Source organism: Trachurus japonicus, chromosome 17, assembly GCF_045865225.1.
Source record: "Trachurus japonicus isolate A0001 chromosome 17, Traja_1.0".
NCBI classification, from domain to species: Eukaryota; Metazoa; Chordata; class Actinopteri; order Carangiformes; family Carangidae; genus Trachurus; species Trachurus japonicus.
The window spans coordinates 2,536,895-2,557,249 of NC_140923.1; the positions used below are offsets into that span (position 1 = coordinate 2,536,895).

The following is a 20,355-nucleotide window of genomic DNA, read 5'->3' on the forward strand; positions in this document are numbered from 1 at the left end:
CAATAAAAAGAGACAGAATACGAGTAAAAAAGAAAAATACAAAATACAAAGTACAGAGCCTTCCCCACTATTCAGTGTAGGCCTACAAACAAACATGTTCTAAAATGATTCCACAGTCTGGACCAAAATCTGACAGAACTGCGTACAAAAACAGCAATAAGGTCATTTTCTGATTCAGACGCCCTACACATAAATCTGTGCATCAGATTGCACAGAACAGCAGAGCAGGTGGGAACCCCGACACTGACAAACATATGGCTTACACTGGAGCTTCTTGAGACTCTCAACAGTAGCCTCATGCTGTCATTATAAGCCACTATGAGCTTTCTTATACCTACTACCTACCTTGTTTATAGCGACACCACAGGTGGGCCGTGTACAAGGGTGTGCAATACACTTTAAAAAGTGAGATCTTTACAGATACAGAGCACATGCTAAACTTACGACACAGCATGTTTGCTTGTGCATAGAGCTTACGACGCTGCCTGTACATATATTTGTCATCGGACAAGTCATTAGCAATAATATGCCCCAGATACTTAATCTCGCTACACACACCAAGTGCAGTGTATAGTGATGATAGTTTGTCCTCAGTGTATCTGGGTGTGACTGGTGATCAGACTGTGTGTGTTTCTGGTTTCCCTCTCAGACCGACTGAAGTCCTGAAGATGAGTGTTAATGTGGAGGAAGAGGAGGACGGAGCAGGGTCTCCAGGATCCATCTGTCAGTCCATGAAGAGGGACCGGTCCAAAGGAGATCCTCTAGACTACAGTCCTGGACCTGGACCTGGATCCATCTGTGAGTCTGTGAACAGTAACTGGTCCAAAGATGAACCTCTTTGGTTCAGACCTGGACCTGGACCTGGACCTGGACCTGGACCTGGACCTGGATCCATCTGTGAGTCTGTGAATAGTAACTGGTCCAAAGATGAACCTCTTTGGTTCAGACCTGGACCTGGACCTGGACCTGGACCTGGACCTGGACCTGGACCTGGACCTGGACCTGGACCTGGACCTGGACCTGGACCTGGATCCATCTGTCTCTCCATGAAGAGTGACCGGTCCATACATGAACCTCTTTGGTTCAGACCTGGACCTGGACCTGGACCTGGATCCATCTGTGAGTCTGTGAACAGTGACTGGTCCAAAGATGATCCTCTTTGGTTCAGACCTGGACCTGGACCTGGACCTGGAACTGGACCTGGATCCATCTGTGAGTCTGTGAACAGTAACTGGTCCAAAGATGAACCTCTTTGGTTCAGACCTGGACCTGGACCTGGACCTGGACCTGGACCTGGACCTGGATCCATCTGTGAGTCTGTGAATAGTAACTGGTCCAAAGATGAACCTCTTTGGTTCAGACCTGGACCTGGACCTGGACCTGGACTTGGACCTGGATCCATCTGTGAGTCTGTGAACAGTAACTGGTCCAAAGATGAACCTCTTTGGTTCAGACCTGGACCTGGACCTGGACCTGGACTTGGACCTGGATCCATCTGTGAGTCTGTGAATAGTAACTGGTCCAAAGATGAACCTCTTTGGTTCAGACCTGGACCTGGACTTGGACCTGGATCCATCTGTCAGTCTGTGGAGAGTAACTGGTCCAAAGATGAACCTCTTTGGTTCAGACTTGGACCTGGACCTGGACCTGGACCTGGACCTGGACCTGGACCTGGACCTGGACCTGGATCCATCTGTCAGTCTGTGGAGAGTGACTGGTCCAAAGATGAACCTCTTCGGTTCAGACCTGGACCTGGACCTGGACCTGGACCTGGACCTGGACCTGGACCTGGACCTTCAGAATCACGGTAAGAGACAGTTTCTACTGTAAACTGAGCTGAAGATGATTCAGTCATTAGACTCATGTGAAGGAAACAGAGAGAAACCAGGAACCAGATCCATCAGACTCTGAAGGTTCACAGCAAACCTCATAGACAGAAACATGCACACTCACACGCACACTCTCTCTCTCTCTCTCTCTCACACACACACACACACACACACACACACACACACACACACACACCAGAATAAAGTAAAACAGACAGCTGGTAGCAACAGGCAGGGAGTATTTCCTGAGTGTCTCTGTAGTGCGGTGTGGGTATATCAGTCTATTGCTGAAGGAGCTGCTGTGGCTGATCAGTACGTTGTGGAGAGGGTCTGCAGGAGAGTCAGTGTCTTCCAGACCGTGGACAGTCTTCTCCTCTCCAACACTTCTGTCAGATGAAGCACAGCGTCCTCATGTTCCTGTGTCTTCAGCCTCAGTCAGTGGACGTTGCTGCAGCAACAGCAGCCAGTGGAGCTGAGACTGTGACATGTTGTTGATCCAGAAATGTCTTGACAGGAGGAAGAGGAGTGGTGTCTCTGTGGACCAGCAGCTGTCCAGCTGTGGTCTCTGTCAGGACGTCCTGAAGGATCCAGTCTCCACCAGCTGTGGACACTGGTTCTGCAGACAGTGCTTCACCTCAGACTGGGACCAGTCTGGTTCTTCAGGACCCCCCTCCTGTCCCCAGTGTGGAAAAAGACCCAGAACCAGAGGTGAGCTGCAGACAGCCAATCAGAGCAGCTGTGGACAAAGTGAGACTGAACATCTGTCTGCTGATGTGGTCATTTGTTGTTTTCTCCAGAGTCATTGTTCCATCACACAGCACTGACATTTAAGATGATGATTCAAACCTTCTCTTTGTTGTCTGTAGTTTTTCTGTAGCTGATGAAAATAATCTGATCAGATTGTCAGACTCTCTGTCTTCAGTCTGACTCTGTCTCTTCTCTCTCAGCAGATCGTGGTCTGCAGGAGGTTTTAGATCAACATAAGATCAGTCTGAGGAGCAGATGTGAACGTGTCACTGAAGGAACTGAGGGAACAGGAAGTGGAACAGGAAGTGGAACCCTCCTCAACAGGATCTACACTGAGCTCTACATCACAGAGGGACAGAGTGAAGAGGTTAATACCCAACATGAGGTGAGACAGCTGGAGACAACGTCCAAGAAGAAGACCCTCCATGACACTCCAATCAGGTGCAACGACATCTTTAAAGACTTACCTGTCCAAGAGACAGAGGACGTCTCTACGGTCTCACCTGTCCACCGGAGAGAGGACGTCTCTACGGTCTCACCTGTCCAACGGAGAGAGGACGTCTCTACGGTCTCACCTGTCCAACGGAGAGAGGACGTCTCTACGGTCTCACCTGTCCAACGGAGAGAGGACGTCTCTACGGTCTCACCTGTCCAACAGAGAGAGGACGTCTCTACGGTCTCACCTGTCCAACAGAGAGAGGACGTCTCTACGGTCTCACCTGTCCAACAGAGAGAGGACGTCTCTACGGTCTCACCTGTCCAACAGAGACCCATCAGAGTGGTTCTGACCAACGGCGTCGCTGGCGTTGGAAAAACCTTCTCTGTGCAGAAGTTCACTCTGGACTGGGCCGAGGGCTTGGAGAACCAAGATGTCAGTCTGCTGGTTCTGCTTTCGTTCAGGGAGCTGAACCTGATCAGAGATCAGCGGTTGAGTCTTCTCAGGCTGCTCCATGTTTTCCATCCAACATTACAGAAGGTCACAGCAGAGCAGCTGGCTGTCTGTAAACTTCTCTTCATCTTTGACGGCCTGGATGAAAGCCGACTGTCACTGGACTTCAACAACAGGGAGGTTGTGTCTGATGTCACACAGACGTCATCAGTCAACGTGCTGCTGACAAACCTCATCCAGGGGAATCTGCTTCCCTCGGCTCTGGTCTGGATCACCTCCAGACCTGCAGCGGCCAATCAGATCCCTCCCACATGTGTCGACAGGGTAACAGAGGTCCGAGGCTTCACTGACGCCCAGATGGAGGAGTACTTCAGGAAGAGGTCCAGTGATGAAGATCTGTCCAGAAGAATCATCTCACACATCCAGACGTCCAGGACCCTCCACATCATGTGTCAAGTCCCAGTCTTCTGCTGGATCAGTGCTACAGTTCTGGAGCACATGTTGACCACAGACCAGAGAGGAGAGCTGCCCAAGACCACGACTGACCTGTTCTCACACTTCCTGCTGGTCCAGACAAAGAGGAAGAAGAACAAGTACGGTGAAGGACATGAGACGAGTCCACAGGAGCTGATGGAGGCCGACAGGGAAGTTCTTCTGAAGCTGGGGAGGCTGGCGTTTGAACAGCTGGAGGAAGGAAACATCATGTTCTACCAAGAAGACCTGGAGCAGTGTGGTCTGGATGTCACAGAGGCCTTGGTGAACTCAGGACTCTGTACTGAGATCTTCAAAAGAGAGAGTGTGATCTTCCAGAAAACAGTCTACTGCTTTGTTCATCTGAGTGTTCAGGAGTTTCTGGCTGCAGTCTACATGTTCCACTGTTTCACCAACAGGAACACACAGGTCCTCAAGAAGTTCCTGGGAAAACAAGGTAATGCTTCAACCCTGGATGAGTTCCTGCAGGGAGCCATGCAGAAATCCCTCAAAAATAAAAACGGTCACCTGGACCTGTTTGTTCGCTTCCTTCATGGCCTCTCTCTGGAGTCCAACCAGAGGCTGTTAGGAGGTCTGCTGGGTCAGACAGACAACAGTCCAGAAACCATCCAGAGAACCATCAACAACCTGAAGGAGATGAAGAGTGATAAAATCTCTCCTGACAGAAGCATCAACATCTTCCACTGTCTGACGGAGATGAAGGACCAGTCAGTTCATCAGCAGATCCAACAGTTCCTGGAGTCAGAGAACAGATCAGAGAAGGAACTCTCTGAGATCCAGTGTTCAGCTCTGGCCTACATGCTGCAGATGTCAGAGCAGGTTCTGGACCAGTTGGACTTAAAGAAGTACAAGACATCACCAGAGGGACAACGAAGACTGCTCCCAGCTGTGAGGAACTGCAGGAAGGCTGGGTGAGTCCAGACATGATCAATATAATTATTGATCAGTCAAGTCTCAGTTGTATTTTTTTCTGGAGGTGTAGTAAAAGCTGTGAGCTCCAACATGGGGATTTTTCAGCTTGCTGTGATATTGCTAAATAATCACAAAGTTATTATGATTTGTTTTTTCAACTGACCTTTCGGTTTTATTCAGATCTTCCACCTCAGTGTTTCCAGGTGTTCATGAGCCATAGATTTAACCCTTTAGATTGGGGACACACTACACGATTTTCACAGTTGTTGACAATTTAGAAAAGACCTGAAGTTCTCACTAACCGCCTGGCTTTAGCAGATTTTTATGACGACCGGTGATCACACACTTAATGACTTCACCAGATGAGGGAGCACAGACGACACGATTTGTCAAACCAACAGAAGACACCTGAACGCACCAAACTCTGGCAACAAGCTCTCGGTTTACAGTTTAAGAGTGTGTAATATTTCCACAGATGCGTTTAGTTGAGTTAACTTGTGACACACTTTATTAGCCTCCTGCCAACATCATACAGCGACTAACCACCAGCCTGTTAGCCAGAATTACCCCCCCACCACCACCACCAAATGATGTTGCTAGGCAACCATGTCAATTCATTTAACAAAGTGTAAGCAAACATGGACGATATACGGCTCGTTGTTGCTGCTGTGAGAAATCCATTAAAAAGAAAAAAGACACATATTCATCAAGTTGTGGAGGAGTTGATGTTGAGCTCAGATGCTGTTTCATTTGTCCCACCTCCTCTTTTTCATTGGCTGTGGGCGACGTGTTTGCGGTTGGGTCAGTAACCAGTACTCACTACCCGACTGCGTCCACAATCGGCTCAACAAAATCAAACATGTTTGAATTGCTGCGACTGAAGTCGGGTCGCGTCTGTTCCCCATCACACACTAACAGATTTCTGCTCCGACTCGACAGGCCGACTGTCCACAACTAGAGCCGACTGTGAATCCTGGGTAAAATCGTGTAGTGTGTCCCCAGCTTTAGTGTCTCAGAGGCAGCTGTGTGAAGTGTGATTGGTGTCCTCTGGTGATGTCATCTTCAGACTCCGCCCACACTGACTCAGGTGACAGGTTTAAAAAACATGGACAAGAATGTACGCAATTAATGTTGTTTTGTTTGTGGCTGACCCGTTACGTGTGCAGTCAAAGCATGTACACGCTGTAGCGCTGTTATTCTTCACTTAATTCAGTTTTAATATTTTTTCATGTGAGTAAGTAACCGTTTAGATGACCAATATCTGGTTAGTTTATCCACATGACGATGAAGTTGCTCCGACGACGTTCTTGGAGCAGTGACGCTCCACCAGCAGCGACTGTAGCGGAGCATCACCTAGGCAACAGCCCGGTCTGCGGAGCTGGTTGGCCAGGTAACAGCGTCGTCCCCGGGGTGAGACAGAGAGCCGATTAACTCAACCGCAGGTCTTTAGAGGCTCACCGCCGGCTGCTTTCATTCTTTCTAGATTAGTTATTGAATGTTTGTTTAGTTGTTGATTAGTTTGTTTGAATGAAAAGTGAAGCTTCATGTGTGAATTGGACAGAAGAGCAGCGTTGCCATGGAGATGTAGACAAATCACCACCTACAGACCAATAAATAAAACAATGAACCGGTCGGTCTATAGCTATTCAATTTCATTTTCAGAGGGAAATTCAGTGATGTGGTTGTTTTTTCGTGCACGTCCGCAGCACAGCTTGGTAGGAAAAAAGCAAAAACATGTGCATAAGTGGTCTGGAGTGGTCTTGATGGTTTTGATATTCAACCTGCACTTGAACACATGTCGGCCTGGATTTTGTTATTATTTCTGTTGGAGGATATAAGCAAGTAGCGTTTTTTGTGCCAAATTTGTTCTTCACAGGAGAGAAACTGTGTTTAAAGTTTAAAGAAAGCCATTAAAATAGTCTTTGAATTTAAATATACTTTTTTGTGTTTATTTTATACTAATTTGATGATAATGCATGAATAAATTTCCGTTATAAGCTCAAGTCGTAAGAGGACAAATGCAGTTTATTAGTTGATAAATGAATTGAATTGGTGTGAAATAAACAGTGAAACGATAGATAGTGTGATTTACACTTTCAGATGAACTATCAACATATTATGTTTATTATTAAAATTGCGATTATAATCGCGATTTATTACAGAAAATTGTGAGATTGATTAGTTAATTTTTTAAAAATCTATTGACAGCCCTAATTATTATTAACTTCTCCTGCTGTTGTATTGGTTCAGTCAGTCTGATCGGAGATCAATGATTGAAATCAGAGATCAATGATTCAAACCCACAGCTGCTGCACTGAGATCACGATCAGCTGATCCACAATAAGAATATGTGACTGGTAGATCAGCATGAACGATCACCTGTAGTGTAGCTCCGCCTCCACCTGGTGGAAGAGAGACCAGACTCAGTTTGGACCTGCAGCCAAAACTGATCAGCGATTAGCACGACACAACACAACACGACACGACACGACACGACACGACACGACACGACCCAAAGCCTCAGACTGAAGCTGCAGCTGTGAGAGTGAAGATCAAACTGAGAGGAGATGAGCTGAAGCTCAGATCTTCATCACATCATCTCGTCCTGTCATCAGATGCATCAACTGTGTTTTTACTGCAGCTTTCATCTCATTTCATTCTGACACGTTTCATATTTTCTCTCTTCACAGACTTGCTGAGTGTCGACTCTCAGAGAGTCACTGTGAAGTCGTGGCCTCAGCTCTGAAGTCCAACCCCTCCCACCTGACAGAACTGGACCTGAGATCGAACAAACTGAGTGACTCATCAGTGAAGGTTCTGTGTGCTGGACTGGAGAGTCCAAACTGTCGACTGGAGACTCTGAGGTGAGTTCACTGACTGGACCTGTTGGAGTTTTGTCTCTGTTCAGTTCAAATGTGTGAAGTTCAGTTTGAAGCAGCGACTGATTGTGACTCCATGTTACTGCAGCTGGTAGAAGGTGAAGGGTCAGAGGTCACTCAGAAATCAGCGTGATGATGATGATGATGATGATGATGATGATGATGGTGATGATGATGATGATGATGATGAGCTGCTCTCAGATGAAGCTGCTAACAGAACAGCTGGATCAGCCACTGTAGCTGAAGCTCAGCAGATGTGATGTAGATCTGAGTTTTCCCTCTTTGCTTGGTTCAGGGTCAAAGGTCAAAGCAGCTTCCCAGAGTGAGAGGTCAGGTTAAAGTCCTGTAGCTAAGAGAACAGTGTTGGTTTGATGATCCCACTGTGGAGACACTGAGGCTCAGGAACATCAACACTGGGCTCCACAGGAAGGAAGCTTCAGCTCATGGTCACATGACAACAAGGTCATCAACGCTGTCAACAAGGAGCTTTGTCCTCAACTCACTGCTTTTATTCTTTATTCAGATTGAAGAGCTGTGGTTTGTCAGAGATCAGCTGTTCTTCTCTGGGCTCAGCTCTGAAGTCCAACCCCTCCCACCTGAGACACCTGGACCTGAGCAACAACAACAAGCTGCAGGATTCAGGAGTGAAGGATCTGAGTGGTTTTCTGGAGAGTCCAGACTGTAGACTGGAGACTCTGAGGTCAGACTCTGTTTTATTTCTGTGCTCAGATGAATGTGATGTGAAAGTTGTGTTGACACTGAGCTGCAGACATGAGGCTGATGTTCTACTGATCCACACTGAGGGTCGTCATGGTGACGGCTGTTTTCTTCTTCTCTGCTTCTCGTCCAGTCAACTACAGAAACACATGTGATGTGTCAGACAACATCCCATAATAAGCAGGTGTGTGTGTGTGTGTGTGTGTGTGCTGGTTTCAGCTCTGTGAAGAAGTTGGAGCAGGTTCAGTCTGTGAAGTCAGTCAGAAGGTTTTTCTGTCTCTGAGCTTCAGCCTCATATGTTTGTTGTCATAGCAACAGCATTCAGCCTCACATGTTTGTTGTCATAGCAACAGCGTTGAGCCTCACATGTTGAGCGTGGTCAGTAAACCTCTGATCGATGTGGCTGCTCAACATGAGTTTGTCTGGATGGAGCCACAGGTGGAGCTGACAGGTGAAGAGGCGGAGTCAGCAGCAGCTTCTCATGAATATTAATGAGCTGTTTTCTCTCTATGTGACTGTTTAACCTGCTTCCTGTTGCTTCGGCTGTTGGACTTTGATTTTCTAAACTTGTTCTTTCTGAAGCTTCTTCAGCTCTGAACAGATGATGAGACACTGAACGCTGTCAACAAGGAGCTTTGTCCTCAACTCACTGCTTTTATTCTTCATTCAGATTGTGGCACTGCGGTTTGTCAGAGATCAGCTGCTCTTCTCTGGGCTCAGCTCTGAAGTCCAACCCCTCCCACCTGAGAGAACTGGACCTGACCAACAACAACCTGCAGGATTCAGGAGTGAAGGCTCTGAGTGGTTTTCTGGAGAGTCCAGACTGTAGACTGGAGACTCTGAGGTCAGTTCACTGACTGTTACTGTTGTAGATCTGAGATCTTTGATCCACAACTGAACCTGATTGATCTTCACTCAGAACTTGAATCATTGACTTTGATGTGATGAATGAAGGACGTTTGAAATAGTTGTTGTCTCATGTTTCCACTTGTTCTTCTCTCACACTGACAATGACTCTTCACTTTCAGATCATTTCACTACATAGTCACCAATAATCAATAATCTGATCACTTCAGGTGTGTGTGTGTGTGTGTGTGTGTGTGTGTGTGTGTGTGTGTGTGTGTGTGTGTGTGTGTGTGTGTGTGTGTGTGTATAGGGGTGAAAGAGAGCAAGACAGAGCAACCAGGACACATCGGCTCAATCATCAGTTCTTCTTCTTTTATTCTTTATTCAGATTGAGGTTCTGCAGGTTGTCAGAGATCAGCTGTTCTTCTCTGGTCTCAGCTCTGAAGTCCAACCCCTCCCACCTGAGACACCTGGACCTGAGAAACAACAACCTGAGCTCTTCAGATCGGCAGCAGCTTCGTGATCTTGTGAAGAGTCCAGACTTTCGACTGGAGACTCTGAAGTGAGTCTGATCTGTAGCTGTTTCCACAGCTGATGACTGTGGGAGTGAAATAAAATGTAAAGTGTAAAGTTCAGCAGGTGAACCTGTCAGGATGTGACATCACATGTGACATCATACATGACATCACAGACACAGAAAACGCTGCAGCAGCTTCAATGTGTCAGTCATCAGTGATCCAGTCACAGGTAAAGGTGTTGAGTCAAACAGGAACAATGAGCTTCACCTGTCACTCACCTGAGAGTCTCTAGAACTCCATGTTCACCTGGAATCAATATGAACCATCAGCTGTTCTTGTTCTGCTTGACTCAACTGATCCAGCAGCTGATTTTAGTCAATACATGATCAATACAAGTTTCTCTATCAAACGTCAACAGCCAATCAGAAGCTCTCGTCCCTCAGGTACAGGAAGTTTCACCTGTAACATGAAGGATTAGGAACCACTGCTTTATTTCTGTCCTTATTAACACACCTGAACCTTCTCCTTCTTCTTCTCTACAGGACAGAACCATGGCTCTGAGTGTGAAGACGAGTTGGACTCAGACGGTTGAAGTCTGGTGTTCTTCATGTTCTTGTCCAGGAGGAACATGAGGTTCTTCATGACAGTGGTTTCCATCACAGAGCCGAGTCAGCAGCTCCCACTTCCTTGTTTTGATACTGGTGGAGTCTGTGTCACATGACTGATGTCAGGAAACTTCACATGTGCAAAGGTTTTTGTTCACGTTACTGCACTGGATGAAAACTGCAGCTATAACATGTGATGACAGTTGGTAGTTTGATGTGTGAAGTGTCTGAAAACAGCTCAGTTCTGACTTTATATTTTTGCACCAGATTTTTAAACCATAACAGCGATAAGTAAATAAAGGTAACTTTTGATTATTCTTCAACTGAATAACTTTCCACAAACTGAATTTAATGGAATTTGAATTTGAAACACATGGGGAAATATTCACAATGTATTTGACTATTGTACTGGAGATTTAGGACGATAGGACCGTGTTTATGTTCACACGTCCTCTTCCAGGAGTACCAGCTGCTGCCATCAGGGAGGTGCTAAAGGGTTTTAAACTCTCCTTCATCCCCACCTCCATCTCATTACTTAATAAACAAACAAACACCTCTCGTGGTAGAGCGTGTAGGGGATGGTTCCTGGCTTTACCATTCTGGGGGGAGAGCAGGGTCCAAAGTAACGGAGGACGAAAGTAACAAAGCGATTTTCTCCGAGCCCATACCAGTCTGACATGTCTAACTTGATCAGCATGTATATCATGCAGGACCTAACAGAACTGCAAAAAATCTTAAAGCAGAAGTAAGCGATCCGGTGGTTTTGGCTAATGCTGCGTTCCAGGCAGGCTTTTGAAACCGTAAATTACAGCTTCAAGTCACGACTTACGATTTTGTAGCGTTCCAGGCAACCCACTCGTGTTTCTCCGACCTGTTTTACCTGTGAAAGTCACTATAACGGCCACTCGTAACTTCTGACCCGTGAACTCGTACCAGATCGAACTGGTACGACTTCACAGGTCGGAAAAACACGAGTTACGAGTTGCCTTGAACGCACCATAACGTCTTGTCAGCCGATGGAGTTAGCAGCCCCCGCCCTCGTCATGGATCTATTGGTCCACGTCCCTACGTCACCACATTCAGGCGCATCCCTTGGCTGCACACACAGAGAGGACTGCCCCTTTATGCCGTTCTCTCTCCTCATTGGATAAAACTTGTAGGATACGAGAAAATTTTTCTCCTGGGCTCAGAGCAGAGCAGAGGGACTGACAGACCCGTGTTTCAGTCCAAACACTCTATAGAAGTGATTGCTGTCGGAAGATACAACTATTTAAGACTTATATTAACACAAAAATATCGCTTACTTCTGCTTTAAGAATATGTCTGACTTTGACCGAGTTACACTCAAGAACCTCTTTTCAGTGATGAAAAGTAAATTCGTTTGAGTGTTAACTTTTTGGGGTGATCAGCTGTGTTTACCGTTTCAGGTGTTATAATTATGATGGTTAGACACATTAATTAGTCCTCTAACACATCCTACAGTTTGACTTGTCAGAGTTTTTCAGTATAGAAGCAGCTCAGGTTTGAGTGTCGGGAGTCGCTGGAGGGACGAAAGTAACGGCCTGTTACTTCCGTCCCTCTACACATTAACAATGAGCAATTCTGTGCAAAAAATAAATAAATTAAAAAAATCGGTCACTGTGCTACGGGAGGGATTAAAACACACAACGTAAACAATGTGACGGTATAAAGTGGAGAAGTGCAGGGGGAGGGCATGACCAGTGGATCACTATGGTCCAGTCATAGTGGACCAGGACAACAGGCTGTCAGCAGGAGGGCAACAGAGATCTGTTCTGGCCGAGTCCCAAGGTGTAGTGTAGTAAAAAAAAAAGTTAATACATTTTATTTAACACCAATTCACACTGTAATTTAGAGAAAATAGCAGGAATTTAGAGAAAATCAGCATGCTAATAAGCGATCTACAAACGTTAAAAAAAATCCAAATGAGCGTCATTGATCGTTCGTTCTAAAAATTAAATTTAATTAAATTTAATATATTTTTAAATAAGATAAAGGTCACAATATGTTTGTAATCACATATTGACAAGAGCATTGTCAGACATTTCAAATAAAAACAAGAAAAATAAAAAGAAGTCCAGTTTATATTGTGGTGTTACTTTTGACCCACCCCCCTGTTACTTTCGTCCCTGCCATAAGGGACGAAAGTAACAAAGCACAGCTTCTCTTCAAAGTCAAATTACACCGACGTTGTTTCACATTTTTACAAAATAACACCTGGTATTGATAGAGAACACATATGAGATGGTGATCACAACAAAAAAGATCTCTCTCTGTAATACTATCTTTTTAAATGACATTTATTTGAAAAATGTTACTTTCGACCCTGCTCTCCCCCTTAAACCTTCCCCTGTGTGGGCGGAGAGGGGGTGTAGCTACTCGGATGGGAAAAACATAATTAGGCGGGTGCATATATGAAAAAAAAACACCTAACCCTAAAAAAATTCTAACAAAAGGTTTCTCAGCTGTTTTTTATAGTATTAGATGACCTTAATAACATACTAAAAGTTTACCAAAATTTGACCACTAGAAAGGTGTCATTTTCAAGTCATATTTGCACCTGACTAAATGTCCAAACAAATGTCCAGTTGCAACAAAAATCGTGGTTTATTTAACCAAAAGGCGAGCAAACAAAGAACAAAGAAAATTCCTGTGCCTCTCCCGCTTCGGTGAAAGAAAACATTTAGCAAGACTGTAGTAGAGTCAGAGTAGAGTATCTGTGGTAGGGTGAATTCAGGTATATTGGGACAATTTTTGTAAATTCATTTTCTGAGCCATTTTTTGTCATCAAGATTAATAAATGACCCAACAAATGAGATATGTCTGGATTCCTCTAGGTGTCTGCGTTCTTTATGTGAAACAATTATGTGCTAAAATTATTTTGTGAGAGCACAGCCCTCTATTTTAAAGGTTTTGACACAAAACTATTTTTTTGCAACTTGTTTGGTGTTGGCGGAGCACTGCTTCCCCCGCCAACACTGTTTACAGTGGAGGAGAGGAGCTGTTGACCTCGACTGGGGATATCGTCGGACGGTGGAAGGAATACTTCGAGGATCTCCTCAATCCCACTGACACGCCTTCCGTCGAGGAAGCAGAGGCTGAGGATTCAGAGGTTGATTCATTCATCACCCAAGCTGAAGTCACTGAGGTAATCCGGAAGCTCCTCAGTGGCAAGGCACCGGGGGTGGATGAGATCCGCCCTGAGTACCTCAAGTCTCTGGATGTTGTGGGGCTGTCGTGGCTGACACGCCTCTGCAGCATCGCGTGGCAGTCGGGGACAGTGCCTCTGGACTGGCAGACCGGGTTGGTGGTCCCTCTCTTCAAAAAGGGGGACCGGAGGGTGTGTTCCAACTACCGGGGGATCACACTCCTCAGCCTCCCGGGGAAAGTCTATTCCAGGGTGCTGGAGAGGAGAATTCGGCCGATAGTCGAACCTCGGATTCAGGAGGAACAATGCGGTTTTCGTCCTGGCCGTGGAACGCTGGACCAGCTCTACACCCTCCGCAGGGTGCTCGAGGGTGCATGGGAGTTTGCCCAACCAGTCCACATGTGTTTTGTGGACTTGGAGAAGGCTTTCGACCGTGTCCCACGTGGCATCCTGTGGGAGGTGCTCCGAGAGTATGGGGTCGGAGGCCCTCTGCTGAGGGCTGTACGGTCCCTGTATGACCGGAGCAGGAGCTTGGTTCGCATGGCGGCAGTAAGTCAGACCTGTTCCCGGTGCGTGTTGGACTCCGGCAGGGCTGCCCTTTGTCACCGGTTCTGTTCATTATTTTTATGGACAGAATTTCTAGGTGCAGCCGTGGGGCCGGAGGGGGTACGGTTCGGGAGCCACTTGATTTCATCTCTGCTTTTTGCAGATGATGTGGTCTTGTTGGCTCCCTCGAGCCAGGACCTTCAGCATGCACTGGGGCGGTTTGCAGCCGAGTGTGAAGCAGCTCGGATGAGAATCAGCACCTCTAAGTCCGAGGCCATGGTTCTCGACCGGAAAAAGGTGGCTTGCCCCCTCCAGGTCGGGGGAGAGTTCCTGCCTCAGGTGGAGGAGTTTAAGTATCTTGGGGTCTTGTTCACGAGTGAGGGGAGAACGGAGCGCGAGATCGACAGGCGGATCGGTGCGGCGGCCGCAGTAATGCGGTCATTGTATCGGTCCGTCGTGGTGAAGAAGGAGCTGAGCCGAAAGGCAAAGCTCTCGATTTACCGGTCGATCTACGTTCCCACCCTCACCTATGGTCATGAACTCTGGGTCATGACCGAAAGAACGGGATCCCGGATACAAGCGGCCGAAATGAGTTTCCTCCGCAGGGTGGCGGGGCGCTCCCTTAGAGATAGGGTGAGGAGCTCTGTCACCCGGGAGGAGCTCGGAGTAGAGCCGCTGCTCCTCCACATCGAGAGGAGCCAGCTGAGGTGGCTCGGGCACCTGTATAGGATGCCCCCTGGACGCCTCCCTCGTGAGGGGTTCCGGGCATGTCCCACCGGGAGGAGACCCCGAGGAAGACCCAGGACACGCTGGAGTGACTACGTCACTCGGCTGGCCTGGGAACGCCTTGGGGTCCCCCCGGAAGAGCTGGAGGAAGTGTCCGGGGAGAGGGAAGTCTGGGGATCCCTGCTCCGACTGCTGCCCCCGCGACCCGACTCCGGATCAAGCGGATGAAAATGGATGGATGGATGGATGTTTGGTAAATTGGGACAGTAGGTTTGGTAATTTGGGACACAGGCTTGTGCAATGGGATTTTGCATGGAGCTGCAATTACATTAAAAAAAGACATGAATAGATTGCTTATTTATGTATATTAGGCCTATAGCCTATTATTTTTATGTTGTGTATTGTTTATAATCTCGTGATTTGTAACCAAATCAACCAAATATACGAATTATTTCAACAAACAGCAGATTTAATAGCCTAAAACATATTGTGAGCAGACTATTGACCTCAGGAGAAGCAAGCATGTTTTTAAAAATACATTCATTTTTATATTTTGTTAAATATAAATATATAAAATAAAGATAACTCATGACATAATAAGAGATAAAACAATCTGACCTATTTTTGAACGTCACTTCACATATTCCACATTAACCGCTGATTTGATATTCTGAAATGTACAAAGGTACTTGTTTGCAAAGGTACCTGCTATGTGTAAGAATTTCTCACTTTTAAGCATGTAAGATATGACTACACTATTGAAATATTTCAATATAAACCCAGAAACACTGTCCCAAATAACCTGAACATGCTGTCCCAAATTACCATACCACTATTGGTAATTTGGGACAGCAAGAAAATGTCCAAATTAAGAAAATGTAAACATCCTCACAAACCAATGTTTATTTATTTTAGTACACCAATGCATCACACATCTTAATATAACTTTCATACCTACAGTAAATTAGTCATACAAATGTAATAGCCTTATATTAAATTCCAACAAAAGCACATGCCATTTTGCTTACCTCCTGATAGTTGGGGTCAGCGTCCTGTTTGATAGCTATTTAATGTGACTTTTAATGTAGACATCCAAAGGATTGTATCAGCACCTTTAACTTTGCCATCGCCCATTCAAGGCAAGTGGAACAGGATTCTTACTGATCCTTAAAAAGTCTTAAAAGGCATTGAATTCATTAATCTAAAAACAAGGCCTTAATTGGCATTAAAATGTCTTAAATCAATTTTTCAAAGATCTTAAAAATGTTAACACATGATAAGTGGTATTTTATGGTTGTAATTAGTCTCAAATCTCAAAATAATTGGTAACATTCTGACATAGAGAAGTTAGTGGCGGCCGTCAACGCTAAATCTCTCACCGCCACCAGCTCCCAAAACCCCCCCCCCCCCCCCCCCCCCCAATCATTCATATAGCAGTCACTTTACCTTGGATCACATGGTCAAATTGTCCCTAACCCTATGTAGATGTGGTGATGTTTTTTTTTGTTTTCTTTGCATTTGTTTTTAATGTGAAGTCGGTCTTAAATTTAATTTCAAGCGGCCTTAAAAACGTCTTAAAAAGTCTTAAATTTAAGTTGGCTTAAGCTGTAGGAACCCTGTGGAAGCACTGCAGTGAAGTTAGGTTTAAGTTGGATATTTGACAGACATTCGCTCCTTCTCAATACATGAAAAATTCATAGAAAATATAAGATGTGTTCAAATGCAATAAAAACAGGTGTGTGTCATAGAGGAGGCTTAGCTCTACCATCCTGTGTTGATTTTGAGCCAACAGGTCACATGACCTGGGAGTTATTGAGCTCTAACGCTCATATTTACTGTATAAAATATATAAAAAATTAATGTGACCTGTTGGCTCAAAATCAACACAGTGTAGGAGCCATGTTTTAGTTTTTGCACTACCGAACCGCTAGGCGGAAGTATTTCCTTTGTGGTTTAACTGACCTGAACCGGATGTGGCGGGGTCAGGCAGGTTACTTGAGTTTACTCAGCAGCAGTGGCCCAGGTGTTGCTGATTATCAGTGGAGGAGCAAACAGTTTTCGACTGTGCGAGAGCGTTTGTTGTCTGTGTACTTTATGTAAATAGGGGGAAAAGTGATAGTATGTGGCTTCATTAAATCCCGATCATTATTTCAAGTGCAACGGAAGTTTCGTTTGGTTTATTGCTCTTAGCACAAGTCAAAACAAGCAATCAGCATCCAGTAGTGACTAACAAAAGGGACTGGTCATTACACACAGGATGGTAGAGCTAAGCCTCCTCTATGACCTGGGGTGCCGAAAAGGGGGGGTAAAGGAGATGGATTCTAGGGGCCCATGATTCAGGGGGGCCCAGAGAGGCCCCTAATGATGATGAAATGATAATACAGAAAAAATAATGACACTAAGTTATTAACTAACATATAATCACAAATGTTTTATTTTCAATGTCCTTTCAACTTTCAACCCCCCCCCCCCACCCCCCCACATTTATGTAAAATGGTTCAGTCCGACTGGATCAGCTGCAATCATGTCAATCAAATGGACCACAGCGATGCTGCAACTCAAATATTTCCTAAAGAGGAGAAGATACACACATGATACTAATTCTTACAAAATATATGGTTTAAAAAGCATAAACCCTTTTTAAAAATTAGATAGAAGACGTGCAGTAAGAACAGAAGAGAAAATCTGTGGTGTGTACAGCAGACTGATAGTCAAAAATACCATTTAAATGCATAATTGTATGTAAAATAGCATCAAAAAATTTCACCGCTGTGTTGGGGGCCCTGTAAAGATTCTTTTAATGGGGCCCAAAATCCCTAGTGGCGCCCCTGTCTATGACACACACCTGTTTTTATTGCATTTGAACATATCTTATATTTTCTATGAATTTTTAATGTATTGAGAAGGAGCGAATGTCTGTCAAATATCCAACTTAAAACTAACTTCACTATCTGTCCCAAATCAGACGTCCCAATATACCTGAATCCACCCTACTAGTATCAGTATCAGGGTGTAGTTCCTCCTCCCGTCCTGCTGGTGGCGCTGTGGCGGCAGCAGCAGCGGGTTTCGAAGGTTTCGAACCGGCGGTGATTCACACACACACCACAGACACCGGACGACAACAAACCAGCGGGTCGGTTGTGAGGTCTGGACCGGGTTTAACGTCCTGCTGCTGGGGCTGTGAGCGGACAACGACTCGTCCTCTGGTGCTGTGAGTTCGGATCATTCCGGTTCGGTTCGGATCAGTTCGGTTCGGTTCGGATCAGTTCGGATCACAGCTGGTTGTTAACGGCGGTAAGTCTGCAGGTTAGCAGGAAGCTAACGTTAGCATAGCCAGCGCGTCCATTGTGTTAATATGAACTGAACTGAGATCAGCTTCATGTTCTTCATAGATAATAACAGTTATAAATACTATATACTATCTATCTATGCATGTCCCTCAGTCTAACTCCGGGTTAATTAGTTAAATAAATGTCTGTTTGCTGCTAGCTAGTGCCGAGCTAACCTGTTAGCTGCCGAGCTAACCTGCTGCTGCTGCACCGTGTCTCTGTTAGAACTTCATCTGTTTTAATTCACTCATTTGTTGTTGTGTGTTTTTGCATAACTTTGACCGTGTTGATGTAAAATTTGGCGTAAATTCCGACCAGGTTGTGTATTCTGGGGTGGATTTTAATTGATAATCATGATGCAATTTTCCTTCAACTCTTCCACATGCCTTTTAAACTAAACAGAGAAATGTGTGAGCCACTGACTTCCACTCAAAACGCTTTAAAGGCTTAAAACACTACAATTTCAATTATACAGCTCTCTAAAAGCTTCTCTACATGTATGACAGTCATTCTTCTCTTTTCTTTTTTAAACACCAACACAAACACAACTCATTCTCCTTACTGAGACTCTGAGACCTATCTATCTATCTATCTATCTATCTATCTATCTATCTATCTATCTATCTATCTATCTATCTATCTATCTATCTATCTATCTATCTGATGAGGTCGTCACCTGAACCACATCTGGTTTTATATGAAGATTATAAAATAAAAACCACTGCTGGATTAAACATGGACATTATGCCACATAAACTGATTCATAAACTCTTCCTGAGTTAAAATATTCTTGCTGTGTTGTTTAGGAATAAATATGAACATGTTTTCTTTGCATTATTATTTATTCAAGGTCTGAAAAGACTTGATATTTTTTGTTATTTAGACAAGTTTAGTCATTAGCCAATAAAAGCTCTAAATGACAATATGTTTAATTCACTTTTGGGAGAAATGTTGTCGGTAGTTGATTGACAAGAAATTAAGTTAATTTTACTCAAACACATACCTAAAAATAGGATATGGGTCAATGACATGAAGCAACCCAATGTTAGGCCTAAGTGGTGTAACCAGTATTTTTCATAAAACGTGACACACCTGACTGTATACAGGACAATTAACCTGGACTTTACTTCACTTCATAAATGAAGTAGTGACCGGTGTAGCTACCAAATAAATGCATATATTAACCTGGACTTTACTTCACTTTTCCAATGCAACACCGTGTTTCTGCCGCCGCTGTACAACGACCCCGTTCCTGCTGCTCAATATATCATGATACTGGTTTGAGGCCGTTATGGCTCAGCCCCAAACTAATATTGGTGATTATAGTGATGAGGAGAGATCAATCATCGTGTGTGTGTGTGTGTGTGTGTGGACAGGAGGCCCCTCCCCCGCCCGTCAGCCCAACATGGCCGACGTCAAGAACTTCCTGTACGCCTGGTGTGGGAAGAAGAAGCTGACGCCCAACTATGACATCAGAGCTGCAGGGAACAAGAACAGACAGAAGTTCCTGTGTGAGGTCGGTGCTCGCTCTCTCTCTCCCTGACCTCTGACCCTGAACGCTCCTCTTTTCCTCTCCTTTCCCCTCCTCTCCTCTCCTCTTTTCTCCTCTCCTCTCCTCTCCTCTCCTCTCCTCTCCTCTTTTCTCCTCTCCTCTCCTCCTCTCCTCTCCTCTCCTCTCCTCTCCTCTTTTCTCTTCTCCTCTCCTCCTCTCCTCTTTTCTCCTCTCCTCTCCTCTTTTCTCCTCTCCTCCTCCTCTCCTCTCCTCTCCTCTCCTCTTTCTCCTCTCCTCTCCTCTCCTCTCCTCTCCTCTCCTCTCCTCTCCTCTCCTCTCCTCTCCTCTCCTCTCCCCTCCCCTCCCCTCCTCTCCTCTCCTCTCCTCTCCTCTCCTCTTTTCTCCTCTCCTCTCCTCTCCTCTCCTCTCCTCTTTTCTCCTCTCCTCTCCTCTCCTCTCCTCTCCTCTCCTCTCTTCTCCTCTCCTCCTCTCCTCTCCTCTCCTTTCCCCTCCTCCCCTCCTCTCTCCTTTCCTCTCCTCTCCTCTTTTCTCCTCTCCTCTCCTCCTCTCCTCTCCTCTCCTCTCCTCTTTTCTCCTCTCCTCTCCTCCTCTCCTCTCCTCTCCTCTTTTCTCCTCTCCTCTCCTCTCCTCTTTTCTCCTCT

The 20,355-nt window shown here is 45.5% G+C and overlaps 2 protein-coding genes across 2 annotated transcripts in view; both read left to right on the forward strand.

Moving 5' to 3' along the window:
• LOC146969721 (NACHT, LRR and PYD domains-containing protein 3-like) overlaps positions 1-10,175 on the forward strand; it is a 264,684-nt gene extending 254,509 nt beyond the window's left edge. The window contains exons 10-12 of the mRNA XM_085804885.1: positions 8,272-8,448; positions 9,136-9,309; positions 9,700-10,175. Of these exons, the coding sequence (XP_085661011.1) occupies positions 8,272-8,448; positions 9,136-9,309; positions 9,700-9,877 (529 nt within the window). The 3' untranslated portion in view covers positions 9,878-10,175. The remainder of the gene's footprint in view (positions 1-8,271; positions 8,449-9,135; positions 9,310-9,699) is intronic.
• Positions 10,176-17,954: 7,779 nt separating this feature from the next.
• dhx9 (DEAH (Asp-Glu-Ala-His) box helicase 9) overlaps positions 17,955-20,355 on the forward strand; it is a 44,057-nt gene continuing 41,656 nt past the window's right edge. Inside the window, exons 1-2 of the mRNA XM_085805154.1 lie at positions 17,955-18,166; positions 19,578-19,717. Coding sequence (XP_085661280.1) covers positions 19,607-19,717 — 111 coding nt within the window. The 5' untranslated portion in view covers positions 17,955-18,166; positions 19,578-19,606. The remainder of the gene's footprint in view (positions 18,167-19,577; positions 19,718-20,355) is intronic.